The sequence below is a fragment of the Mandrillus leucophaeus genome, unplaced genomic scaffold (assembly GCF_000951045.1).
Source record: "Mandrillus leucophaeus isolate KB7577 unplaced genomic scaffold, Mleu.le_1.0 Scaffold131, whole genome shotgun sequence".
Lineage (NCBI taxonomy): Eukaryota > Metazoa > Chordata > Mammalia > Primates > Cercopithecidae > Mandrillus > Mandrillus leucophaeus.
Genome location: NW_012101266.1, coordinates 5,564,624 through 5,576,303, shown reverse-complemented (window position 1 = coordinate 5,576,303; position 11,680 = coordinate 5,564,624). Strand labels below are relative to the sequence as shown.

The window sequence follows — 11,680 nt, the reverse complement described above, 5'->3', positions numbered from 1 at the left end:
TTCATCTCCCCTGCTCTGCAGTGTCAGACTCTAAAGAAGGGTGCAACAAATACTTGTCCATTTAGACTGCTGGCAAACCCTGAGAGCAGGAATTTTGGCCTTTTGTATCTCCCGTGCCTAGAACAGCGCTTGGTACACAGTAGGCGCTCATTCATTGAACATTGCTGAAGGAATTGAACGTACATACTACAAGCCCTGCAGATGCAGATACAGGAGGGGTTGATGGCACGGTGCTTAGGGTGGAACTGGAGGCACCACCTCTCCTGAGGGGTGATGCCCAGCTTCCTGGGCAGGCTCAGGGGAGCTGGCTGAACCGCCTCCCTCTCCGCAGGCCAAACGCTGGAAAAAAAAATATCCACACATTACCTATCCAAGTATGTACACCCAGGCTCACTTAAACCTGCCCTATTAAAAAAATATACCCACACACGCACACACCACGTATCCAAGCATCAAGCATGTACACATGGGCTTGCTTAAACCTGCCCTATTAAAAATAATATATATATATATATGCACATACATACACACACATATCTATCCAGGTCTGTACATGGACTTGCTTAAACCTGCCCTATTAAACACACACACACACACCTGTCCACGTATGTACATACATATATGATACATAAATATAAAGACATATATATGCACAGACTTAAGTCCAACACGATTGTAGTGTCGGGAGGACAACTGGGCCGCCCTCTCCGCCCTCCAGGACTGCGGGACAGGTCTCCGGGCGCCGGGGTCGCAGAAGCCCCAGAGCACTAAAGCGGCCCCGGCGCGGCTTGGGCCTTCCGGCTTTCCGTCCGCCGCGGCCGCCATTGTCTGGCTTCGGCGCAGCTGACAGACGGCGGCAGTGCGAGAAAGTCGAGGATGGCGGTGCCGGCGGCGCTGATCCTACGGGAGAGCCCCAGGTAGCTGATCCGCTAAGCTCCTGCGGTAGCCGCGCCCAGGAAGGCGCGGATCAGGCTCGCATAAGGCTGACCTTGCTGCCTGCCGCCTGGCCGCCGCGGCGGACCCGGTTGGGTGGGGTGGGCTGCCGAGGTCGCGATGCTGGGTCTGCGGAGTGCGTGGGGCCGTGTAGCGCCTCTACCTTCACGGTGGTCTACCTGTGGGGCTCACAGTGCGCTTGGCAGCTGAGGTCTGTATGGAAGCGTGTGGTCTGCAAGCATGGGGCCTGCGTCACTGTTTGCGGAGTTTGGTATCAGAAGTTCCCGGGCGCTGCCTTGAGTGCTGCTGAATCACGTGGGACGGTATTCCGTTTCCGATTTCAGTTCCCGTTCGGACCCTGTGGTGAGAAAGGCTCACGCTGGTGCTGGACCAACATGTGTTAATACCCCTTTTAAATCAGGATCGAATATGGGACCAAATTTTTGATTGGTAACAGAATCTAGCCTGGCTTTGGTAGCATTTGCTTTTGTTTGCATTTTAAACAAATTTTTAGTTAATTTCTACTTAAGGTAGATTAAGGTGGTTGTCCATGGTGGTGACATAAAGTTCCCCTTTAACATTATTTAAGTAAAAAAAGACTTAATTTGTGAAAAAATAAGTAATAGTGCAGGTGGTGTGTGGATACAGAAAAAGTACTGAAGTATATAGGCAAAATAGTGTTCGGAAATAATTTCTTTGTGCTTGGATTGGGCAGGAATCTTCCAGAAGAAAAGAGTTATTTTAAAGTTTTTCCTTCTTCCTGGATTCCTTTTGTTACCAGTGGAGGGTGTCCAGGTTCTTGGCGTCTTGAACAAAGAACTGGAGAAGAAGCACAAACAAAGCGAGGAAAGAATGCAGAAATTTATTGAAAATGAAACTACACTCTACAGTGTGGAAGTTGCCTGAGCATAAGGGCTGAAGGGCCCCTACAGAATTTTTGGGAATTTAAATAACCTCTAGAGGATTCCATTGGTTACTTGGTGTTCTCCCTATGTAAATGAAGAGGATGAAGTAAAGTTACAAAGTCATTTACTCCGCCTATGCCCTATATAGAGGACATTTCCTGTCATAGCTGAAGTGTGAATCAGCCTTATGTTCCCAGCCTCCCGACCCTATTTTCCTGCCTCACTTTGGTTCTGATTGCCAGTTTCTTTCCTCATACCAATGTCTTGGGGAACACTGCTACATCAATAAACAGTATCCAATATGGTGCAGTAAAGAATTGTTCTCATCACATCATTTAAAGTTGATTGTTACAGGACAGGTGCTGTGGCTCATGCCTGTAATCCCAGCACTTTGGGAGACTGAGGCGGGCAGATGTCTCTCTTTTTTTTTTTCCTGAGAAGGCGTTTCCCTCTTGTGCAGGCTGGAGGGCAATGGCGCCATCTTGGCTCACTGCAGCCTCCCCCTCTTGTGTTCAAGCGATTCTCGTCCCTCAGCTTCCCAAGTAGCTGGAATTACAGGCGCCCACTGCCTTGCCCAGCTAATTTTTTTGTATTTTTAGTAAAGATAGGGTTTCACTATGTTGGCTAGGCTGGTCTGGAACTCCTTGCTTCAGGTGATACGTCCTCCCTGGCCTTGCAAAGTGCTGGGATTATAGGCGTGAGCCACCGCAGGACTGATTGAGCTCAGGAGTTAGAGACCAGCCTGGGCAACAGGGCGAAACCCCATTTCTGCAAAAAATACAAAAATTAGCCAGCGTTGTGGCCTGTGCATGTAGTTCTAGCTACTTGGGAGGCTGAGGCACGAGGATTCCTAAACCCAGGAGACAGAGGCTGTAGTGAAGTGAGATCATGCCACTGCACTCCAACCTGGGTGACAGAGCGAGACCCTATCTCAAAATTGATTATTATTGTAATAATGAAGTTGATTATTACAATCGAAAGAGGGTTTTAATGTAACTATGTCCTTAGTGACCCCAAATGATTTTGTACATAGTATTTGAAAAGTTACTTGCCTTGTAGTATTCTTTATGTTTTTGGTGTAATTGCCATAATTGCTATTCCTCTCCTCCCACCACTTTCAGAGTTCCGTTTTTGGGTTAAGTGGTTATATAAACACTCTACTAGATTAATGCTCTTGCCCTGCAGAGTACAAGCTTTCCCTAGTAGTTTGGTTTGCCCAAAAGCAAGAGAAAATTTGCCAAATGGACCTTTTCAGCAGAAGTAATTTTGGGGGCATCTTTTTGGAAATGTTCAGGTTGCCCTGCCCTTTTTGCTGGCTGTCATCTGTTTTTCTTTATTTCACTCAGATTTACCATATAGCAATCAGAGTTGTTGGAATGAAAACTTATAGACAACTATAGAAAATACAGTTCAACTTGGAAAGCTCATTTTAAAACTTTGTTTTATAATTTTCTTTAGCATGAAGAAAGCAGTGTCACTGATCAATGCAATAGATATAGGAAGATTTCCACGGTTGCTCACTCGGATTCTTCAGAAACTTCACCTGAAGGTTTGTATTTTTGTGTTTCCACACCTTGTAATCTTCCTTCTGATTTAATTGAAAGTCTGATTATTTGGAGAACTTTTTGCAAAGCCCTAACTTTTCCAGTATGTTCTTAGGGACACTGGTTCTGTGGAAGATTTGATAATGTTTTGTGGTCAAAAGTTTGAGAAACTCTGTCTTCAATAAAGTTAAATTTTTTAAATTATGGAACTTTTCAGAGTATTTTAGATGCTAGTGTTTGTGGTACGTATGTGAGGGTGATTATGGCAGGTAACATTTTCCAAATGTGTTTTGACCTTGGATCTGTTTTATTTTTGTATGTATTTTGGGACTAATGTTCTACAAAATCTACTTTAGGGAAAAATTCTGATGTCTTGGTTTGATTTTTCCCCTTAAAAATAATTCTGTGGTTTTTTCTATCAAGTAGTATTTAATCTTTCAGTTAATTTTGTTCTTCTTTCACTTTTATTTTAAGGGTGTGGTTGTTTTGGACATGCGAATGCTTTGTAATTCTCTACCTGGCCCAATCCAAGTTAATTTCTTTATCAAGTTATAAAAATTTGATTCCATCTGATGTATTTATGGAGCACACACTAACTGCTCTATGCAGTGCCGGGTATCATCATCCAGTGAGAACCAAGACTCTTACTCTTTCCTCTTCTTTTTCCTCGCCAAGAGCCAGCCTCAAAACCATGCCTTTCCCCTTCGAAGTGTCTTTCAAATCCAAGTTCCCACAATTCTAGGTCAAATCCTTATTACCTGTTTTTTAGATGACAATAGTTACCTTCAAACTGATTTCCCTGCCTATAGTCTTCTTGTTTTCTACTGCTTCATAATACTATGTAAATTACTTTCTAATTGTTTTTTCCCTAAAACAAAGTTGGATTATAATTTTCACAGTGTTCAGAACCATCAGTGACTATCCATTGCCCCATGGAGAAAAGTTTAAAATGCTTAACATTGTGTACAAGTCCCATTATAATATGGCTGCAGTCTACAGTCTCATTTTGTAAGTGCTCCAGTTACACTGGATGGTGCCTATTTACTACAACATGCCATGAACTTTTTCAGCAATGTATCTATGCATATATTCTTTCCCTTGCCTATAAATGGCCTTCTTCTCTTTACTGAGTAACCTGTTCATCCTTTAAGGATTTCACAGTCTCAGGCTCAGCAATTTGTTCTTTCTTCTGTGCTTTAATTCATTCTCACCTAATTTTAGTACTGCCTCATAAGTATTTGTTTCATGATTAGAAGGCAACCAAATCCCTTAAACCTATTAATGGGTCTTCCTCTGGTTTTAAATATCTTGAGGATTATGTCTTACTCATCTTTATAGTTCCCATTCCTAATACATTGCTACTAGTATAGTTGGCACTCAGTGAATATTCTTAGAGTTAATTATTTTCCTTGCTGTGGAAAACACAAAACAAACCAGTCTTCTATAATATATTCCTTTTTCTAAGGAATTTGTGATGTGGATGAAGAGAAAGGAGAAACTGCAATGATAGCAGCAACATTCTGTGGTATTTGCTATTCATAAAGTTACCTTGGTTTCTTTTTCACTGGTGTGATGCTAATGGCTTTGTGTTACTAGCTCATCTGATCCTTACGGCAACTTGAAAAAGTAGGTACAGTGGTCATCTCTGGTCATCTTCATTTTATCTATGAGGTAACCAAGATAGAGACAGAGATTGGTTAAGTAACTTTCCCAAGGTCACACAGCTAGCTAGTAAGGCAGCTTGGCTCCGTAACTCTGTCCCTTATTACACGAAACCTCAAGAAAGGGTATAGAACATTTCATAAATTGGCCCAAAAGCGAATGATGTGGGCTATACAGATATTCTGCTTTATTTCCTGAGCTGGTGGGTGCTTGCTTGTGTGTAACAATATGGGACAAGAAACTCTTACACACATCTTTTGTTCTTCACACTGAGGGAGAGTGGAGCACTTGCACAGAAAATTGTGATGTTTGTCTTTGACATTCTCAGTCATGTATGGAGTTGAGAATGAGTTAGTATCTATCTTAGAGTTAACTGAGTGGCTGAAGAATTCCATGGAGGAGCTTGAATGCTTTGTCATCAGAGGTAGGGGAGTGGAGAGGAATAGAGGTGCTTGTTGAAAAGTGAAGTTACCGGTCTTGCTGGCATTTAATGTCCAGGTACTTTTAAATAAAGAAACATATGTATGTGAATACTTGCCTGCTAAGAAAATGTCAGGAAAGGTGTAATTGTTTTTCTCCTGTACAGTTTCAGGGGATCATCTTTTAGAGGGGCTCCTATTTTGATAAGGGCTCTTCAGTCAAGTTTGCGCTGCATTTCAGGATCTGCCAACTTTCTTTTATGTGCCCCGACTCCATCAAGTTGGCCTTTGCCTTGAGGCAGAATTCTTAGAATAGTGAAACTGAGGCAGGCAGATTGGTGAAGAGGTTTTGGGATTTTGTTGCCCCTCTACTGGTACTTTTATTTTACCAAGTTTGATCTGTTTATGGGCAGAAGATATGTTTTTGTCCAGACTGATTCCTTGGAATCCCGAGTAGGAATCAGTATGAGGGAACAAAGACAATTTAGGTATAGAATGTGGGCATGCCAGATTATGGATCTGGGAGTCCTCTTTGGCCGTCTTCCTGGCTCATCCTGGCATATACAAATACATGGAGATTTTGTTTCTTTGTTTGTTACAATGTGTGGAGGCTGCTGCTGGTATTTAATGTCCAGGGACTTTAGAAATATTTTGCAGTGTTGGCCGGGTGCAGTGGCTCACGCCTGTAATCCCAGCACTTTGGGAGGCCGAGATGGGCGGATCACGAGGTGAGGAGATCGAGACCATCCTGGCTAACATGGTGAAACTCCATCTCTACTAAAAATACAAAAAATTAGCTGGGCGTGGTAGCAGGTGCCTGTAGTCCCAGCTACTTGGGAGGCTGAGGCAGGAGAATGGCGTGAACCTGGGAGGTGGAGCTTGCAGTGAGCCGAGATTGCGCCGCTGCAGTCCAGCCTGGGTGACAGAGCGAGACTCCGTCTCAAAAAATATATGTATTTTGCAGTGTTTAGGGCAGTCCTGCACAAAGAATTGTCTCATTCAGCGTGCCAGCAGTTTGCATTGGGAAATACTAATGGAAGTCAGATGAACTTCTATAGCTGGGAACTTAGAAATAAACATTCGTGGCCTTTGCACTTCAAAAATAACTGTCACAGCTCATGCAATAAAAAAACTCATGTACTTGCCTTTATAGGAGAGACTTTGAGGCCCTCACACGAAGCCTGTTGAGGTAACAGTGCTGTATATCTAGTTTTGAGAGGTCAGTTCTCTGGGTTCCTGACCATGGCACACTAAAAATAGCAAAGGGGGGGTTGGTTTGAACATGCTGTCATGGGGCATGCAGGCAGCTTTAAGAAATGACTGCTGATCATGAGATGAAATGGAAGAATTATGACAATCAGACCCAAGAAACATAAAAGGACAGAAGTCTTAGATTTGTTTTTGCTCTAGTTAAAAATCATCCATGTATCTCAGCAGTTCTTTAGGATACATGAGCCCCTTAGCACAGGGCTCTGATGCTCGTAATTATGACCTGAGTCACCGCAAGATATTTGTTTAATCTAATTTATTTTGTTTACAAAGGTCTAGAAATGAGCATCATACATTTTATAAATTTTACATGCACATCAATTTCTTTTCACCATGTATTTTCCTTTAAAGTTCTCATCTCATATACGAATAAATGAATCTTCTGTCAAGTATGAATTTTGAATGTCTGAATATGTGCTAATATAATAGATTGCTATTTGTATTATAGGCTGAGAGCAGTTTCAGTGAAGAAGAGGAAGAAAAACTTCAAGTGGCATTTTCTCTAGAGAAACAAGATCTTCACCTAGTTCTTGAAACAATATCATTTATTTTAGAACAGGTATTTTTGTTGCCTCAAATTTTCTAACCATGATTTGTTTACTACATATTTGTATTGTTATGATATCTTTAACATTCTGTTTTTTTAATTAAAAAGTATGCAAGATGGAAGCTGTGAATATATTTTAGTTAACAATTTCAATGTAAAAATACCTGAATATTATAAGGTATTTGAAAATATGAATTGAGACTTCATTGATTTGAGACAGTTATGAAAGATTTTAATTCGTTGGTACTTGGTATAATGGAAAAATGGACGTATTTTACTTAAGATATTAAAGGATTTGGGGGATGTATTGACTAGACTGGTAAGACAGACATGTAGAAAAGAAGTATTGTCATGTTATGTGCTACTAAGCTGCCTTCTGCATCCCTTTTTCTCATCTAAATTCACTTCATGATTTAAGCTCCTATTCAAGGCTCATCTCCTTTACTTGAGCTGTGACCCCTTATACTTTCAGTCTTCCTTTATTTGGATTTTTAAAAATCCTTGGCTCATCACAGTAGAGCACACTGTTAGTCTTTCAGCAGTTCATATATGTTAGTTATGCCTCCTTCACCAGATTCTAATTTGTGGGGAGCAGGATCATATTTTTGTGTATCTTATATAAGCCTAACACATTGGTGGGCTTAAAATAGATCCTCATAAATTCTTGTTGGTTGATTAAAAATAATATTTGTGAAATAAAAGTTTAAATAGTTTTGTAACTTCATGAGCATTTTAATGAACATATTAGGACAAGCTGCCAGTTATCTACTACAGCCTTAAATACATTATAGATCACAAAGATAAATGCGGTTCTAATTTTTGGTGGGTGTTCAGTAGGAGAAAAGGATCATTGAGTAGGACAGCATAGCATGGTGTTCCAGAAGAATGTAAGAAACAGAACTGGTATCACTGTTAGAGTTTTTTACAACTTTTAATTATATAGCCTGTAGAAAATTGATAGATAAGGTAATTTTGAGAAAGTGCTTCTTGGAAAAAAATTGTTAGTTGGGAAACAAAACTGTTGTATACTTATTTGAAACGATTAAGTGAAATAAATGAAATTTTCATTAGGGTACTATTTACATAGCCAAAGCAAAGCATAGGCAAAAATGAAAAAAAAAAATCATCTCGAATAATTTAGGCCATTTAATCTTGAATCTTCCAGCTCTGGGTCGTGTATTTTATTATTTGTAAAATAACCAAAAATATCTATAATAGGACCATGAGGTTTTTTTTTTTTTTTGACTTAAGTCATTTAAAAATAATTTTGTATTTATTATAGTTTAAGGTTTCTGTATGAAGATGAGGGACATACGTAATTTTTTTTTTCTTTTTAATAGGCAGTATATCACAATGTGAAGCCAGCAGCTTTGCAGCAGCAATTAGAGAACATTCATCTTAGACAAGACAAAGCTGAAGCATTTGTCAATATGTGGTCTTCTATGGGTCAAGAAACAGTTGAAAAGTTCAGGCAGAGAATTCTGGCTCCGTATAAGGTATAGAACATACTATCTTAAATATGTTTTTCAGTAATGTATGGCATGAATGATTACACCTGAAGAGTTTTTAAAGTGATAATATTTTGATTTGAGAGGTAGAGTCAGGCGAAAGAAACACAGGTGCTCCTCAACTTACAGTGGCCTTACATCCTGATAAACCTGTTGCAAATTGAAAATATCCTAGGTCAAAAATAGGGTACACTCTAGAGAATCAGTGATCAGAACCTTGTCATCACATGACTGACTGGAAGCTGTAGCTCACTGCCATTGCCCAGCATCATGAGAGAATATCGTACATATTGCTAGCCCAGGAAAACAGAATTGCCAGTCCAAGAATTCAAAATTTGAAGTATAGTTTTTACTCAATACATATTGCTTTCACACTGTTATAAAGTCAGAAAATTGTCTGATATGGTCCCTGACTTAAGTTTAGATTTTACAGTGGTGCAAAACTATTGCAATTTTGACATACTTTTACTTTTGATCTCTTCCTGGGCTAGTGATGTGTGGTACATAAGATACTCCTTTTTTTTGGAGGCTTTTTAAGATGGCTGACTAGAGGCACAGGACACTTCTCCACAAAGAAGAACCAAAATAGTGAGTAGGTAATCACACTTTAAATAAAACATCTAAAAGAGAATGCTAGAGTTCGGCAGAGAAGTGACCGGAAACACCTGAGGAGAGGGAGGAGAGGTGGACAGCCTTGCTAGGATCAACCAGAAGCCTGGAGAGGCTCCTCAGTGTAGAGTTGGGGTAAGTGAGAGATCCCTAGGTGTCCACATTCTTGCTGCAGACTCCTGTAATCCTAACTGTGGGAGAGTTCTTGAACCCCATGGGCCCCAAGACTGGCACAGGGAGCTCCCTGAAGTTCGTGCAATGGCATTACTCTAGAAAGGGTGCTCTTGCTGGATTCTATGCACCCCCTGAGTCTTAGGCAGCTGGAGCATGGCTCCATGTTAAGAGTCTAGTCCCTGTCAGAAACAGAATAATCTTAAAATTTGTGTGAAACCAAAAAATAACCCAAATAGCCAAAGCAATCCTAAGCAAAAAGAACAAAGCTGGAGGCATCATCTTCCCTGATTTCAACATTTATTACAAGGCTATAGTAACCAAAACAGCACGGTGTTGATATGAAAGCAGACATATATACCAATGTAACAGCATAAAATACCCAGAAGTAAACCCATGTATTTATAGCCAGCTGATTTATTACAAAGGTGCCAAGAGCATACACTGGGGAAAGGACACCACCTTTAATAAATGGTGCTAGGAAAACTGGATAACTATGCAAAAGAATGAAATGGCCCTTCTCTCTCACCATATAAAAAATCAACTCAAAATCGATTAAAGACTTAAAGACTTAAACATAAGACCCACAACTATTAAAATACTAGAAGAAAATAGGAGAAACACTCCAGGACATTTGTCTAGGCAAAAGTTTTATGGCTGACATTCCTAAAACATGGACCAAAAAACCCAAAATAGACAAATGGAAGTATATTAAACTAAAAATCTTCTGTACATTAGAGGAAACAATCAACAAAATGAAGACCCAACCTGACAAATGGGAGACAATTTTACAAACTATTGACTTAGCAAATGACTAATATCCAGACTATGCAAGGAACTTAAACACCTCAACTTCAAAGGAACTAATCCCATTTAATGTGGACAAAGGATCTAAACAAATGCTTCTTGAAAGACGATATATAAATGGCTTACAGGTATATGAAAAAATGCTTAACATCACTAATTATCAGAGAAATGCAAGTCAGAACCAAACATGCCGTATCATCTTACCCCAGGTAGAATGGCTATTAAAAAGAGAAAAAAATAATGGATGCAGGTGAGGATGTGGAGAAAAGGGAACTCTCATATGCTTTTGGTGACAATGTATATTAGTACAGCCATTATGCAAAAGCAGTATGGAGATTTCTCAAAAAACTAAAATTAGAACTACCACACAGTCCAGTAATTCCACTATTTGGTATATATTCAAAGGAAAGGAAATCAGTATATTAAAGAAATATTTGTACCCCTGTGTTTATTGCAACAGTAAGAAATCAACCTAAGTGTCCATCAGTGGATGGATGAATAAAGGGAATTTGGTATAATTACACACGAGAATAATATTCAACCATAGAAGAGAATGAAGTGTTGTTTGCAGCAACATGGATAGAACTAGAGATCATTGTGTTACATGAAATAAGCTAGACACAGACAAATATAACAGGCACTCACTCCTATGTGGGAGCTAAACAAGTTGATGTCATGAAGATAGAGAGTAGAATGGTAGTCACCAGAGGCCGAGAAGGATGCATGGGATGTGGGGCCGGAGGGTGGATGAATGGAAGTTGGTTAATGGGTACAAACATATAATCAGAAGTAATAAGTTTAATGTTTGATCGTTTAGTATGGTGCTTATAGTTGACATCAATATATTGGTCATTTCAAAGTAGCTAGAATTGAGGAAGTGAAATGTTCCGAACATACACAAATGATAAATGCTCATGGTGGTGAATATATTAAATACCCTGACATGATCATTACACAGTCTATGCATACAAGAAAATATCACACATATCTCATAAATATGCAAAAGTGTTATGTATTGATGAATAAATAGGCTTTTTATTAGATGATTTGGCTCAACCATAGGCTAATGTAAGTATACTGAACATGTCCAAGGTCAGCTAGGCTAAGCTGTGATATTTGGTAGATTAAGTGTATTAAATGCATTTGTCAATTATTATGTTTTAACTTACAGTAGATTAATTGAGGCATAAGCCCATTGTCAGTCAAGGAGCATCTGTATATTCTCTAGAAGTCTTCTGTGAGATATATGATTTGCACATATTTTCTCCTAATCTATAGTTTTCGTTTTCATTCTCTTTAACAGTAT

The 11,680-nt window shown here is 39.6% G+C and overlaps 1 protein-coding gene across 2 annotated transcripts in view; it reads left to right on the top strand.

The window, feature by feature from the left end:
- Positions 1-802: 802 nt before the first annotated feature.
- The window catches only part of COMMD10 (COMM domain containing 10), a 241,049-nt gene continuing 230,171 nt past the window's right edge, over positions 803-11,680 (top strand). The window contains exons 1-4 of one of the 2 annotated variants that reach the window (XM_011972860.1): positions 803-917; positions 3,297-3,387; positions 7,181-7,291; positions 8,620-8,775. In XM_011972860.1, the coding sequence (XP_011828250.1) occupies positions 877-917; positions 3,297-3,387; positions 7,181-7,291; positions 8,620-8,775 (399 nt within the window). In that variant the 5' untranslated portion in view covers positions 803-876. Of the gene's footprint in view, positions 918-1,276; positions 1,408-3,296; positions 3,388-7,180; positions 7,292-8,619; positions 8,776-11,680 lie in introns of those variants that run through there. The other variant, XM_011972861.1, reaches the window with a different exon arrangement.